This window comes from Panthera leo, chromosome B4 (genome assembly GCF_018350215.1).
Source record: "Panthera leo isolate Ple1 chromosome B4, P.leo_Ple1_pat1.1, whole genome shotgun sequence".
NCBI classification, from domain to species: domain Eukaryota; kingdom Metazoa; phylum Chordata; class Mammalia; order Carnivora; family Felidae; genus Panthera; species Panthera leo.
The window spans coordinates 61,209,888-61,225,959 of NC_056685.1; the positions used below are offsets into that span (position 1 = coordinate 61,209,888).

A 16,072-nucleotide genomic window follows, 5' to 3' on the forward strand; every position below is an offset into this window, starting at 1 on the left:
TCTGATTTTTTTTTTATTTACTTATTTTTCTGAAAGAAATATTTTTGTAGATATTTTGACTTGGAGGCTAATATCTAGAATTCCAAAAACTGAGTAATATGTTTTGTGGCATAATTGCAAAGTATTTAAGTAGCTGTAGTTACCAAAATACAGTTTTGAGTATATCATTTGTTAAAATTGGCTTAGCTTTGCATTTCAAATCTTGGACTTCAGAAGAAAACAATAATTACAAAAAAATATTTCTCTGTTCAGGGAAGCTAACCTTGTGTTTTTAGATATTAGAATGTTCATTTCAATTTTAGAGTAGAAACCAAAAAGACAGTAGTCATGGGGTTTATTCATTCACATATTTATTGATCCAGGCATTGTGTTAGACGTTACAGTTAGTCCAGATTTCAAAAGTGAAGTACACAACCTTGAGTCACCTGTTATCTTTACCTAGAGAGTGATGATCAAGTAGCAGTTATTGATAAATTTCAAATTCTGACTTACAATTTAAAATATATACAAATTCTGGATGTGTGTATAAATTTAAGGACTGGTGAGTGTCAGATGTGTTTATAGTTAATTGTATGCCTTCAAGCATAAGAAAACGTTTTAAATTTTTAGTGCTTTGCTTGCAAAATAATAAATGCTTTAGACTCTAAAGTTTAGAGACAGTTTATTTCTTAACTACAAAGATCAGGTTGTTGTAACAGTTTGAGGTCTTCTGTTGATTTACTTAAAGGGTGAAATAATTTCAGAACCTTTGCTACAACTTAATTTCCAAATGTGGTTTCTGGTGCCCTTTGGATGTTTTCATTATTGGTACAGTGTAAACTTTCCCTCTTGTGTATTTTTTTTTTTAATGTGGTTTAGATTCAGCAATCAACACACACTCATCTGGATATCTCACTTTTTCCATTGGGTTTAAATGATGAGAAAAGTAATGGAACAATTGCCCTTGTGGATGATTCTGAGGATCTTGGAGCCAATGTATCAAACATACAGCTTCAGCAGAAAATTTCAAGTCTGGAGATTAAACTCAAAGTTTCTGAAGAAGAAAAACAGAGGATTAAAAAGGTATATTTACATTTGCATAAAAAATAAATGTTTGAATCGTATAAGACTTGAAACTTGATATAGTCCCAATGTCTGATTAAGAACTCATGAGTTGGGGCTCCTGGGTGGCTCACTTAGTTGAGTGTACAACTCTTGATTTTAGTTTTGGTCATGATCTCAGGGTTGTGGATCGAACCCCTCATTGGGCTCTGTGCTGAATGTGGAGCCTGCTTAAGATTCTCTCTCTCTCTCCTCCCCTCTCTAAAATAATTTTAAAAAATAATAAAAAAAAAATAAGAATTAATGAGGGGAAGAAGATGCTGTCTTCCCTTGGCTGTAGATTTAAGTTAGTTTTATGAGTGTATCACTTAGAAAAGTCTTTGATAAGCAATTGCTAATCTTAGATATGTACTTTTAAAGATAGGAACATCTCTACTAGATTTTGTTCCTCTAATGTTTTTCTTCTGATTTATTTTTATTTACTTTGAAAACAGGTAGTGTTGTATTTCTTATATGATTAGAAGATGTGTAACATTGACTTGTCCCTATGGGAAGTTACATATCATGGGATATTTGCCTAGAGTACTTAGATACATAGCTATTTTAGTGAATTATTTATTTATGTTCTCATTTCTTTTTCCTACAAATATATCTATAAAAAGACTTTTGCAAATTTATAGAAAGTATATGTAGAGATAGTTTGTGCTGATTGCAGTTAGTTTAGATGCTATTATTCATTTATTAGTGTAAATAATTTTGGTGTTATGTTAATGTTAATATTGGTCTGGAAATGATAGGAGGGCATATAACCTGTAATATTGTTGAACTTTAAACCACACTCGTGTGAGTTCTTTCCTTACCAAATGTTTTATGCTGTGTTCATTGAGAACACTGAATATATTGTATGCCACTATAAAATATTATAACATTTATGCTTGGATTTTTCTTTAGGATGTGGAATCATTGATGGAAAAGCATAGTGTCTTAGAAAAAGATTTCCTTAAAGAAAAAGAGCAAGAGGCCATATCTTTTCAAGATAGATACAAAGAACTTCAGGTAAACCCGGTGAATTTAAAATTTAATATGTGCGTCTTTTGCTGAAGTATGTAGTGTAATTTCAAAAAGTGTTCAATAAATACTTTATGAAGGGTCAGATGCTTGCTTAAATATGTAAAATAATTAACCAACAATGGATGAAATTGATGATAAATGCCATTTTGAAAAGTATGAATCTGTGAGAAGCCCTGAGTGCTAGTTGAGACTCAGTTTAGTGTAAGATATGGTTTCTGATGGATGAAACTTTGAAATTGATTTTCTGGAAAAAGAAGAAATTGATATTCTGATTTTTCTTACTGTGACTACATTGAAAGAATTTGGAATCCTGTGAATTCCAAACTGAGATATTTAACCTTTTTCATAAATTGTAATCAGTGTCTCCTCTTCTTCCCCCCAAATTTTCTTAATAAACTTGTTTCTTCTACACTTTCCCATCTCAATAAATGATAGCTCTGTATTTGCAGTTGCTAAGGCTGATACATTTACTAACCATGTCTGTTCCTTTATCAAAACTTATTAGTTCTACCTTCAAAATGTCCAGGTTTTGACTATTTGTCATTAGGGTCACTATTCTAAGTCATCCTTATCTCTCCCTTGGAATACTAAAGGCTCTTCTGACTAAACTTTTTGCTTCTGTCATTGCCCACTTAAAGACCATTCTTCCCATTGCAGCCAATGTGATCTGTTTAATACTTAAAGCTGATCATGTGTTTTCTCTGCTCTGAAACCTTCATGGCTTCTCATCTCACCCAAATTAAAAGCCAAGTAAGTCCTTAAAATGGTTTGCAAGGCAATGCATTCTCTTTTATACCTCCCTCCCCATCTTTTCCCTGCCTCTTTCTCCTCAATCATTGTGGCTTATCCCTATGTCTGGAACACTCTTCCCTCAATTCTCTGCATGGTTTTCTTTCTTGTATCATTCAGATCTCTGTGCAAATACTACTTTATCGGAGAAGACCTTTCCAGATAATACTGACATCCCTATCAACCTTCCCATTCTGTTTTGTTTTTCTCCATAGCACTTTTTACTCTTGACAAACTATATATTTAGATGTTTATTTGCCTAGATCATTTTAATGGTCTCCTAAGTGGTCTTCTAGCCTGTACCCTTGCTCTTCTCCTTAATGAGTTTTTATTTCAGCAGGTAATGTTTTTAAAAATGTAAATCAATTCATGTCCCAACCTCAATTCTCAGTCTCCTTCCAATATAAATCTTCTGGCTTCTCCAATTTTTCCAGCTATTTACTTACACCAAAGTTCTTAATAAGGTCCAGGTGAATGTGTGAGTCTGTGTTGGAGAGGGCATTCCTTGGCTGTTGGAGTGGTGAGCGGAGGGAAATGGTTTGTGATTCATTCACAGTCTCTCTGACTGGAATGCTCTTCTGTCTGCATAGATTTGTTAAAAGAAAGAAAAAAAGCAAAACTTGAAAATAAGGGAAAGGGTGAGCTGTGTTCCTTCACTGCCTTACGGGGATATTGTTTAATAGATTTAGGATTGTATCAGAGAATGTACTTTATTTGACTCACTGTTTACTATTGATTGGAAGTCTCAGATATGTTGACATTCCATGTTAATTTTTTTTCCAGAAGAGACGTAAGTAATATCTGTTAGAAAAGATAACTTCAAAAATACTCTCTATTGTCTTGTAGGACATTGGTGAGTTTTTGTCTCCAATCTACCACTCTTAGTCTAACACACCATTATTTAAATTTTCTCTGTCTCTCTCTACATAAGAAGTATATATGGAACATATAGAGAGAAATATAGAAAATATAGAAATATAGGCTATATATAGAAAATATGGAATATATATGAGATATATATGTGATAAATATATATACACATACCTTCAAATGCTCTTTGAACCAGTCTTAACATCTGATTCCCTCAATCTTAACATAAATTATTCATTTATTAATAAATGAGGAGAATAAGTTCTTGGCATATGTTCAATTTATATTTATACAAGTCACATTTTAACTGTTTGAAAATTATACTTTTAACATTCTCACTGAATCCTAGCTTCCTTCAAATACCTGCTCAAATGCTACTTTCTTGTAGATTTTTTGCTTGACCGTGCAATAGAAAATAAGACCGTCTGTAAATGCTTAGCATTTCCTAGTTACCTTTCTTTGCTTTTTTCCTCTTCCTCTTAGCATTTATTTATTTTTTTTTCTTTTTTTTTTTTTTATTTTTTAATATATGAAATTTACTGTCAATCCTCTTAGCATTTATTCACCTGTTACTTTGTTTTGATTTGGTTATTTTTTGTTTTCTCCCATCAGAATGTAATCTATGAGATTAGGAACTTTCCTTCCCAGTACCTAGAGCAATACCTGGCATATAGTGTGAGCTCACTTAATATTCTTGAATGAATGAATGAATGAATGAATGAATTCACTAATATAATGCCGCCTGCTCCCCAAGGGCTAATTATGTTGTGTACAGCCACACTTACCAGCCCCATACTTGGAATTCTAGTGTTTATTGAAAGATGTAGTACTGAATACTAAAAGAACGTTGTGTTTTTTTCTGCCTATACTGAGTGACATTCTGGGCCCTTTAGTGAGACATATACCTTTGCAAATTCAGTTTAAGTTTTTCAGTCTATCTACGAGAACAGTAACACACCTGAGATACGATCGAAGACCTACATATACTTTGACCTTTTCACTATAAAGACCAGTATAAATTCCAAGTGGTATTTCCATGGTTGTCATTTTGCTCTCACCATTAACAGTGATAAGAGTAACAACTTGAATCTTGAAAACTCACATTCAATTTAAAAAGATCTGTCTTTTATAGGAAGCAGTACTTCCAAAGAAAACTTTTTTCAGATGATTTTGGTTCTGCACCAAGAGGGGTCTCTTTCCTTTTTATACCATGTGAATAAAAGGGTAAATTGACTTATGGAGTATTTTATCACCTTGGCTAGGTAAGTGACAAAAAAATGTATTAGGTGGTCTCATAGCCAAATTGAACTAAAAGGCAAGCATGCTATTTAGCAAAGCTTTTGGTTGTTGTTGTAGGTCTATGGCTCCATGTTTTTCTCTACATTTTTTTTTCAGTCTGCTTTTGTTCAGGTTGAATAGTTTTTATTGTTTTATCTTGTAGTGTACTAATTTTTTTCTGACCCTTTCATTTTGGTTTTGAGTCAGTTTTTGCTGTTTATTTAGTTTAGTATTTTTCAGTTATAAAATACTGATTTGGTTCTTTATATCTTCTACTTCTTTGCTGAAACTTTCTTTTTTCCTTACGTTTCAGTCATATTCATAATTACTTGTTTAAGCATTTTTGTAATGGCTGCTTTAAAATCCTTGTCAGATAATTTTAACATTGGTATCAGCTTATTGCTGTCTGTTCATGGTGTTTTCTTATTCAAATTGAGGTTTTCCTGATTCATGGTGTGATGAGTGGTTTTTAATTATATCTTATGCATTTTGGGCATTTTGTATGACATCTCGGATCTTGATTAAATCATGCATTTTAATTGGTCTCCTGACACTGAACATTTGGGGAAAGGTAGACGCCACTTTGTTAATCTCAGGTATAGGATGAGATTCCAGGTTTCCTACTTAACTGCCTTTAACCTCCTGGGTAGGAGGGGTACCTCCCTACTCCTGGGAAACAGTGGCATTTCAGGCCCCCCATACGCTTGGCTGATACACCCTGCTTGGCAGGAAGAGAGATACCTTGTTACTCCTCTCCATGTGCTTGTACTGATACCATGGAGCAGGGAGGTCTTGTTACCTCTGAATGGTTGTAAAAGTTCTGGTTCCTCACTCAGCTTTTTCTGACACAGAAAAGGGGAGAGAGCCTCCTGTGTCTAGGTGGGGATTCAAGTCCTTAAAATGCCTCTAAGTAAATTTGGTCTTCTCTGTTATCACCTCAGGGGGTGGGGGGTGGGATGGAAACATCCCTGTAGCTCCTTAAGGTGGAAGTCTGGGCATACTTAGCACTTTGGCCTTTGCTCACAGAGATGGACCGGCGTCCTATTTTGTTTTTTCCGTGGGGTTCCGCTGTCATCAAGCTTTTACTATCTAAAAGCTTTTTGTTCTGCGGGGTTGCCCTAATTGTGGTCCTTTGGCTAGAGAGGTATCGCTTTTCTGGGGGTTTTTGTTTGTGCCCATTGGTATTTCCTGGTTGCTAACCATTCCAATACCCAGTTTGGGATGTATGAGGCTGAAGGAAAACTCCCAGAACTTATTGCTGCATCATTCCTTTTTGTCCCCAGGACCCTAGATCTCTCTTCTTACCATCATCTAGAATCATCCTACATTTGTTTTAAATATAATGTCTAGGTGTTTTAGCTGTACTTATTGAGAAAAATAGGGAGAAATGCATTATTTTCTCTTTGTAAGTGGAATAGAAGGGGCACCTGGCTGGCTATGTCAGTAGAGCATGGGATTCTTGGTCTTGGGTTGTGAGTTCGATTCCCATGTTGGGTCTAAAGATTACTTAAAAATAATTTAAAAAGTCTTTATAATTTTATAGAAAAGAACATTCTGAATTTAAAATATTCTTTGTTGTAGCTATCGTAGGAAATTAATTTCAGTCTTAAAATACATTAAAACAGATATTTTTAGTACATTTTTTAAGAAATAGTTTACATAATCAGTGAGTCATTGTAAATAGAGGAAGGGCAAATAAAAATATGGATAACTCGGGGTGCCTGGGTGGCTCAGTCAGTTGAACATCCAACTCTTGATTTCAGCTCAGGTCACAATCCCAGGGTTGTGGGGTTGAGCCCTGGGTCAGGCTCCCTGCTGAGTGGGGAGCCTATTTAGGATTCTTTCTCTCTCCCTCTGCCCTTCTCTTCTGCTCTCTCTCTTTCTCTCTCTTTCTCTCTCTCTAAAGTAAAAAAATATATATGGATAAGTCAAACTGGGAAATAATTCATAAGTCTCTATATTTGCCTTATACTTATGAAGTTTGTGTATGTATAGTTGTATGTGTTAGACTTTCTGGAAATGTATTTTCGATAAAAATATTTCAATTGTATTGTAAAGACAAGGTTCATCAAGAATTTATTAGTATTTACTATCTGACCTCCTTTCTGGGGATATAGCCTTTTTTTCCAACTGATAGGAAGCTAGTTCAGTCTAATAAATTTTTAGGAATAGGAGGAGATATAATTAAATTTGTATCAAAAGAGACCATTGTATGTTAAATATATATATGAAATACTAGTAAGAGTGTTTTTTTTAATTTTATTTTTTATTTTTTAAAATTTACATCCAAATTAGTTAGCATATAGTGCAACAATGATTTCAGGAGTAGATTCCTTAATGCCCCTTACCCATTTAGCCAAACCCCCCTCCCACACCCCTCCAGTAACCCTCTGTTTGTTCTCCATATTTAAGGGTCTCTTATGTTTTGTCCCCTTCACAGTTTTTAATTTATTTTTGTTACATTCATCTGTTTTGTCTCCTAAAGTCCTCATATGAGTGAAGTCATATGATTTTTGTCTTTCTCTAATTTCACTTAGCATAATACCCTCCAGTTCCATCCATGTAGTTGCAAATGGCAAGATTTCATTCTTTTTGATTGCTGAGTAATGCTCCATTGTATATATATACCACATCTTCTTTATCCATTCATCCATCGATGGACATTTGGGCTCTTTCCATACTTTGGCTATTGTTGATAGTGCTGCTATAAACATGGGGGTGCATGTGTCCCTTTGGAACAGCACACCTGTATCCCGTGGATAAATGCCTAGTAGTGCAATTGCTGGGTCATAGGGTAGTTCTATTTTTAGTTTTTTGAGGAATGTCCATACTGTTTTCCAGAGTGGCTGCACCAGCTTGCATTCCTACTAACAATGCAAAAGAGATCCTCTTTCTCTGCATCCTCGCCAACACCTGTTGTTGCCTGAGTTGTTAATGTTAGCCATTCTGACAGATGTGAGGTATATCTCATTGTGGTTTTGATTTATATTTCCCTGATAATGATTGATGTTGAGCATTTTTTCATGTGTCGGTTGGCCATCTGGATGTCTTCTTTGGAGAAGTGTCTATTCATGTCTTTTCCCCATTTCTTCACTGGATTATTTTTTGGATGTTGAGTTGGATAAGTTCTTTATACATTTTGGATACTAACCCTTTATCTAATATGTCATTTGCAAATATCTTCTCCCATTCTGTCAGTTGCCTTTGACTTTTGCTGATTGTTTCCTTTGCTGTGCAGAAGCTTTTTATTTTGATGAGGTCCCAGTAGTTCATTTTTGCTTTTGTTTCCCTTGCCTCCAGAGACGTGTTGAGTAAGAAGTTGCTGCGGGCAAGATCAAAGAGGTTTTTGCCTGCTTTCTCCTTGAGAATTTTGATGGCTTCTTGTCTTACATTGAGGTCTTTCATCCATTTTGAGTTTATCTTTGTGTATGGTGTAAGAAAGTGGTCCAGGTTCATTCTTCTGCATGTCGCTGTCCAGTTTTGCCAGCACCGCTTGCTGAAGAGACTGTCTTTATTCCATTGGATATTCTTTCCTGCTTTGTCAAAGATTAGTTGGCCACACGTTTGTGGGTCCATTTCTGGGTTCTCTATTCTGTTCCATTGATCTGAGTGTCTGTTCTTGTGCCAGTACCATGCTGTCTTGATGATTATAGCTTTGTAGCAGAGCTTGAAGTCTGGGATTGTGATGCCTCCTGCTTTGGTTTTCTTTTTCAAGATTGCTTTGGCTCTTCGGGGTCTTTTCTGGTTCCATACAAACATTAGGATTATTTGTTCTAGCTCTGTGAAGAATGCTGATGTTATTTTGATAGGGATTGCATGGAATATGTAGATTGCTTTGGGTAGTAGCGACATTTTAACAATATTTGTTCTTCCTATTCAGGAGGTTGGAATCTTTTTCCAATTTTTTATGTTTTCTTCAATTTCTTTCATAAGCTTTCTGTAGTTTTCAGTGTATAGATTTTTCACCTCTTTGGTTAGTTTTATTTCTAGGTATTTTATGGTTTTTGGTGCAACTGTAAATGGGATCGATTCCTTGATTTCTCTTTCTGTCGTTTCATTATTGGTGTATAGGAATGCAACCGATTTCTGTGCATTGATTTTATATCCTGAAACTTTGCTGAATTCATGAATCAATTCTAGTAGTTTTTTGGTGGAATCTTTTGGGTTTTCCATATAGAGGATCAAGTCATTTGTGAAGAGTGAAAGTTTGACCTCCTCCTGGCTGATTTGGATGCATTTTATTTCTTTGTGTTGTCTGATTGCAGAGGCTAAGACTTCCAATACTATGTTGAATAACAGTGGCAAGAGTGGATATCCCTGTTGTGTCCCTGATCTTGAGGGGAAAGCTGTCAGTTTTTCCCCATTGAGGATGATATTAGCGTTGGGTCGTTCATATATGGTTTTTATGAACTCGAGGTATGGTCCTTCTATCCCTACTTTTCTGAGGGTTTTTATCAAGAAAGGATGCTGTATTTTGTCAAATGCTTTCTCTGCATCTATTGAGAGGATCATATGGTTCTTGTCCTTTCTTTTATTGATGTGATGAATCACGTTAATTTTTTGGGGATATTGAACCAGCCCTGCATCCCAAGTATAAATCCCACTTGGTTGTGGTGAATACTTTTTTTAATGTATTGTTGGAGCCAGTTGGCTAATATCTTGTTGAGGATTTTTGCATCCATGTTCATCAGGGAAATTGGTGTATAGTTCTCCTTTTTTAGTGGGGTCTCTGTCTGGTTTTGGAATCAAGGTATGCTGGCTTCATATAAAAAGTTTGGAAGTTTTCCTTCCATTTCTAGTTTTTGGAACACCTTCAAGAGAATAGGTGTTAACTCTTCCTTAAATGTTTGGTAGAATTTCCCTGGAAAGCCATCTGGCCCTGGACTCTTCTTTTTTGGGAGATTTTTGGTTACTAATTTGATTTCTTTACTGGTTATGAGTCTGTTCACATTTTCTATTTCTTTCTGTTTCAGTTTTGGTAGTGTATATGTTTCTAGGAATTTGTCCATTTCTTCCAGATTGCCCATTTTATTGGCATTAATTGCTTATAATATTCTCTTATTATTGTTTTTATTTCTGCTGTTTTGGTTGTGATCTCTTCTTTTTCATTCTTTATTTTATGGATTTGGGTCCTTTCCCTTTTCTTTTGATCAAACTGGCTAGTGGTTTATCAATTTAGTTAATTCTTTCAAAGAACCAGCTTCTGTTTTCATTGATCTGTTCTACTGTTTTTTTTTTGGTTTCAGAAGCATTAATTTCTGCTCTGATCTTTGTTATTTCCTGTGTTCTGTTGGTTTTGGGTTTTATTTGCTGTTCTTTTTCCAGTTCCTTAAGGCGTAAGGTTAGGTTGTGTATCTGAGATCTTTTCTTCATTCTTCAGGAAGGCCTGGATTACTATATACTTTCCTCTTATGACCGCCTTTGCTGCATCCCAGAGGTTATGGGTTATGGTGTTACCATTTTCATTGGGTTCCATGAACTTTTTAACTTCCTCTTTAACTTCTTGGTTAGTCCATTCATTTTCATTGGGTTCCATGAACTTTTTAACTTCCTCTTTAACTTCTTGGTTAGTCCATTCATTAGCAAGAGTTTTTAACTTTTTTTTAAAGTTTGTTCATTTTAAGAGAGAGCGCACAAGCAAGGAAGGGACATAGAGAGAGAGAGAGAGAGAAAGAGAAAATCCCAAGCAGCCCTCACATTTTCAAGATGGAGTCCAATGCAGGGCTTGCAATCACGAATGGTGAGATCATGACCTGAACTGAAACCAACAGTCGAATGCTTAACTGACTGAGCCACCCAGGTGCTCCAGCAAAAGTGAGTTTTTAAATAGGGAATATATATTAAATTTCATGCTTGAATTATGGCGTGGCAGGCATCCTTCAGCTACCTGAAAGTCAATATATTCTCTGTAGCATATGGCAATCCATATATTTTGTATATTAAGACATATATAACATATAGATATTATAAATGTAGAACTTAATGAAATAGAAAAAATTTTCTGTTATCTGTGATGACAGAATTAATATATTGGTGCCTATTTCTGTATGGTATCTTAAATAAGACCAAACATTTCAGAATACAAAGAGATAGTACTAACAAGACTGGATCAAATTAGCTGAAAATCCTTTCTCTTTAAAAATGTTGGCATGCTTATGTTTTTATAAGAATAGTATGTTTATTGTGGAAAATGTGGACAATTCAGAAAAATAAACATAAAAGAAAATTCCTACCTATTTCTCACCATAAACAAGTCAGGTATTTTCATGTGATCTCAATATAGGGCTCAAATTTTCAGTTTTGTAAGTAAATCTGCCTGTAATTAGACCATTGTTGGGTGTGCCTTTAAGATTTTAGTCTACCAGATAAAGAGTAATTAATAAATGTAGTGTTTGAAAAACCTTGAACGAACTTTCTTTTTTTTTTAAACATTAGCTATTACAGAGAATTCTAGCAGTGTTGTTTTTTGTGATATGGTCTAATTACCAGGATAGGTGGAGGGGTGTGAATGTGCCCATTACAGAAGGAAATAATGAATACTGTGAACTGTGCAGTACAATGGGGGCGTGCACTACCTCTCCTTTCCTGTTCTGTCCAGGGTGTGTAGCCTCACCGCCTCACCCGAGGAAGACAAGTGAGTCATGCTGCGTTTGTCAAAGGGAGCTATTTAGAGGACTTTTCACGAAACTTGAATAGAGAACTCCTCTTAGTACAACTTGGATGCCAATTTCTTTTGTCTTCTTTTTCTGACTCCCATAGCAAGTTAGTCTGCAGGTGTGAGGAGCACTGAAGAAATTGGGCAGCTTAGCAGATCACAACATCTCATAATGCTGCCACCCTAAAAAAAATGAATTAACAGACACAGCTGGTTATTAAACTATCATCTCTGATAGTTGTCAGAAATGTTAGCTATGGCTAGCTTTGGGCATTTTCTGGATAAACTTTTTAGAGGCTGGGCCTATTCTTCCAAGTGCCATTTCCTATTGAAATGCCTCCTGGTTATAGTATGTTGATTATTCTGTTTGGGAATTAATTAAAAGAAAACAAAACAAAAACAATTATGTGAAAATACAGTTTTCATTTTATATAGTGTTTAAGCTGATTTCACGAATGGAATTTATACTGCTTCAGGTTTCTACCTATATTCTGTTGCTGATATCACAGGTTATACTAATTAATATGAATAGATATTATTCTTAATGTTTTTGTATACTTTTTAAAAGTGAATACTAGTCAGATGTTGGATGGTTGGACCCTTAGCCAGAAGCTATTTTGATAATTGTGCTTTATGGCACTTGGCTGAGGGTAGATTTGAGCAGTGGCTTAATACCTCTGAGCATGTAGCTTGGGGAGCCAATATGCGAGGAATTACCCAATTCTGCACAGGTAACCCAAAATGTAGCTGCAGTCCTGCCAAGATGTAGAGTATGCTGAAGGAAATACAGATTAAGCTTCTCTTGAAGACATCCTATTCATTCATTGATCTTTAAGGATGATTAACAGCATTCTAAAGAAGAGGGAAAAAATGAAAGGAAAATAAAGATTTTATGTTTTGGTTGGTCTCATGTGCATTTCATTTAATACTGTATTGAAAAAATATTTATATTTTTGAGAGAGAGAGACAGAGACAGAGACAGAGACAGAGTGTGAGCAGGGATGGGGCAAAGACAGAAGGAGACACAAAATCCAAAGTAGGTTCCAGGCTCAGAGCTGTCAGCTCAGAGCCTGGTTTGGGGCTTGAACCTGTGAACTGCGGGATTATGACCTGAGCTGAAGTTGGACCCTTAACTGACTAAGCCACCCAGGCACCCCATTTTTAATACTGTATTTTAGATTGGGTGAGATATTGGGAAATGAATACATTTCAGTTGTTAGGAAACTCATCCCCTTTAAAATCTTTATAAAGGGAGGGGCACCCTGGGTGGCTCAGTCAGTTAAGCCTTAGACTTCAGATCAGGTCATGGTCTCAAGGTTCATGGGTTCGAGCCCTGCATCGGGCTCTGTGCTGATGGCTGGGAGCCTGGAACCTGCTTCAGATTCTGTGTCTCCCTCTCTCTCTGCCCTTCCCTTGCTTGCATGCTCTCTCTCTCTCTCTCTCAAAAATAAACACACATTAAAAAATTTTTTTAAAGATAAAAACCTAAAAAAAAAGTATAAAATCTCTATAAAGGGGGAGTCATTATAGCAGATGCATCTAAGAATTTTTTTCTTATTCCAAAATGAATTGTCAAATCCCGTGTAAATTGGGAAGACTTTTTTGTCAAACTGTATTAAAAAAATAAGCATTGAAGCAACAGGTTTATATATTTTTAAAATTTATTCAAGACAAGCTGGTAGAATTACACATATAAAAAAGCATAATTTTGAAGATACTTTATTTAATGTGTCAGTTATACATTTCTTAAAAATAAGATTTTGGATCAAAGTAATAAATTTAAAAATACTGCTTTATGTAGTAGTTTTCACTGATTTCTTGATTTTATCACTGATTTCACTTCCTTTAAATTTTGAAGCCATAGTCCTCAGTCATGGCTCACATTAGAATCTCTAGGAAAAGCTTTAGAAAGTGCTCCAAAACTCTCTCACCAGTTAAATGATGTGTGTTCAGGTGGTTCAAACAGCAAAAGCACATGCAGTACAAAAGGTATAACTGTACTGAAGAGCTCACTCCTCATCCCCTGAACAATCCACTTATTTCCTCTTCTCAGTAGGGAACCACTGTTGGTTCCTTTATCCTTCTAGAATCTTTCCTAATGCATACAGAAGCCAACTATGAATGAACAAATGAATGAATGAATGCATAAATACCCTTACTGTTTTAGATTGAGAAATGTACTTTAATTATTCGTTTTAAAAAATTTCCTCCATATTTAAGAGTATTTCTTGGAGGGGGGCATTTGGGTGGCTCAGTTGGCTAAGATTCTGACTCTTGATTTCAATTCAGGTTGTGATCTCACTGTCCCTGAGATTGAGCCCTGCCTCAGGCTCTGCTCTGACAGTGTAGAGCCCGCTTGGGTCTCAGTCTCAGTCTCTCTCTCTCTCTCTCTCTCTCTCTCTCTCTCTCTCCTCCTCTCCCCAATCCCCGTCAAAATAAATATTAAAAATTTAAAAAAGTTTTTCTTGCAGGCCCTTCCATAGTGGCTCATTAAGAGATTTCTTACTCACTTTCCTTTTTACAGTTATCTGAATATATCATTCCATTTTTTCTATTATGAAGTATTGCTGTCAAAGTCTTAATTTCAATCTATTTTTTTGATTATTAATTTTCTTTAGAAAAACAAATTTCTAATTTGTTTTGTTTAAAGTCAAATAATTTTATTAGAATATGCCTAGTATTAGTCAGTCTGGGTTGATTTCCCTAGATTCACAATGTATCCTTGTAATATACATAGTTTCAATTCCTTTTTTAAAATTTCAGGGAGTTTTTATTAAATTATAAATTTAATCCTTGTTTTATTTCTTATGTTTTTTCCCCTCTGGTGACCCTTATCTTGTATGTGTTGGATAGTGTTTGTCTTCTGTTAGCTCTTAGTGTTGAGTCTTTTTCATTGCTTTCTTCATTTCTTTTTGACCTAAAACATGTTTCCCTTTGTATTTTATTTCTCTTAAGGCATTTTCAATTTATCTTATTTGGTCTTATGTTCTTTTTAGTTTAGTCATGATTTCTGAAATGATTCATTCTATTATAAATCTTTCCTGAAATTTCTCCTATCATTTGAGTCTTTCTGTGTTATGATTTATGTTGTTCCTTAGTTTATCACTTAATATCTTTTAGTTCGTTTTGAAATATAAGTGTGGAGTTTTAAATTTATTTTTTTAATTTATATTTTTGCTGTGCTTCTGTTTTCTGTAAGGCTGTCATTTGGTTCCTTCTTTTATATATATAATGTTCTATGGGTTTGACTTTAATACTTTTCTGTTATTTGTTTTTATACGACATTAGTTTTCTTGAACTTTTAAAAGAGAAGAGTGGTTGAAGATAGTTTTATGCCCTCATGATTATGTAGTTCTCTGTATAGCTTTTAACAGATTTTAACAATTTTAACAGATTAAAAAGTTGTTGCCACGTTTATAGATTTTTCTGACTGTTCCCTTCTTTTTAAAAAAAATTTTTTTTACACTTATTTATTTTTGATAGAGAGAGACAGAGCACAAGTTGGGGAGGGGCACAGAGAGGAGACACAGAATCCAAAGCAGGCTCCAGGCTCCGAGCTGTCAGCACAGAGCCCGACGCTGGGCTCAGACTCCCAAACCATGAGATCATGACCTGAGTCAAAGTCGGACGCTTAACTGACTGAGCCACTCAGGCGCCCCTGACTGTTCCCTTCTACCTTTATCTTGAAACTCTCCTTTTCTTCTCTCTTTATTGTCTCTGGCCTGGTCAGTTTAGTTTCTCCTCAGTCTGGGGCTTTCTCCTGAAATTATTTAGTGTTTATTAGACCCCGGGTCTGCTAGGCCATTGATAACTTACTGAGGACTACTTATACTTATTCCCTATTGGAATATATAGGCCGTACGGTTTCAGCTGCTCTCCTTATATTGGCCTGCTTACCTCTCTGGTTAATATCTGTTAGCTCTTTTGGAGTTCCCATGTCTGTCTGATAGCCTGTTGCTTTCGTCTTTCTTGCACAAAATCTGTTTCCGTGAAGGTCTTGGGACTGTTCACAGTTTATCTTTACTTGCTCGTATTTTGACAGCCATAGAACCCTGTGACATGTATTTTTGTGAAAGCTATTGCTTATGAGTTTTTGATTCTACTTCTATAGGTGCCCTGTGTTTTTGTGAGGGACTTTTGAGAGATCTGAAAACTGTACCACCACTACTGCCATGTATCCACTATCCACTCACTGTTGTTTATTTTTAAAGGGAATTGTCTGTGATAGGAAGGGTTACATACATGCTATTACTGAGGATGCTTACCTTTTATGGAATTAGCAGTAGTTTGCAGGGAGTTGGAGGACCCAATCACACTTGATAAAATCTGAGGGAAAATACCATGTTTTATTTTTGTATACTATTATTT

General features: G+C 35.4%; 1 protein-coding gene across 10 annotated transcripts in view; it reads left to right on the top strand.

Moving 5' to 3' along the window:
- CCDC91 (coiled-coil domain containing 91) overlaps nucleotides 1-16,072 on the top strand; it is a 347,760-nt gene that overhangs the window by 125,937 nt on the left and 205,751 nt on the right. For all 10 annotated transcript variants that reach the window (XM_042946164.1, XM_042946169.1, XM_042946162.1 and 7 more), the window contains 2 exons: nucleotides 859-1,062; nucleotides 1,993-2,097. In XM_042946164.1, coding sequence (XP_042802098.1) covers nucleotides 859-1,062; nucleotides 1,993-2,097 — 309 coding nt within the window. The remainder of the gene's footprint in view (nucleotides 1-858; nucleotides 1,063-1,992; nucleotides 2,098-16,072) is intronic.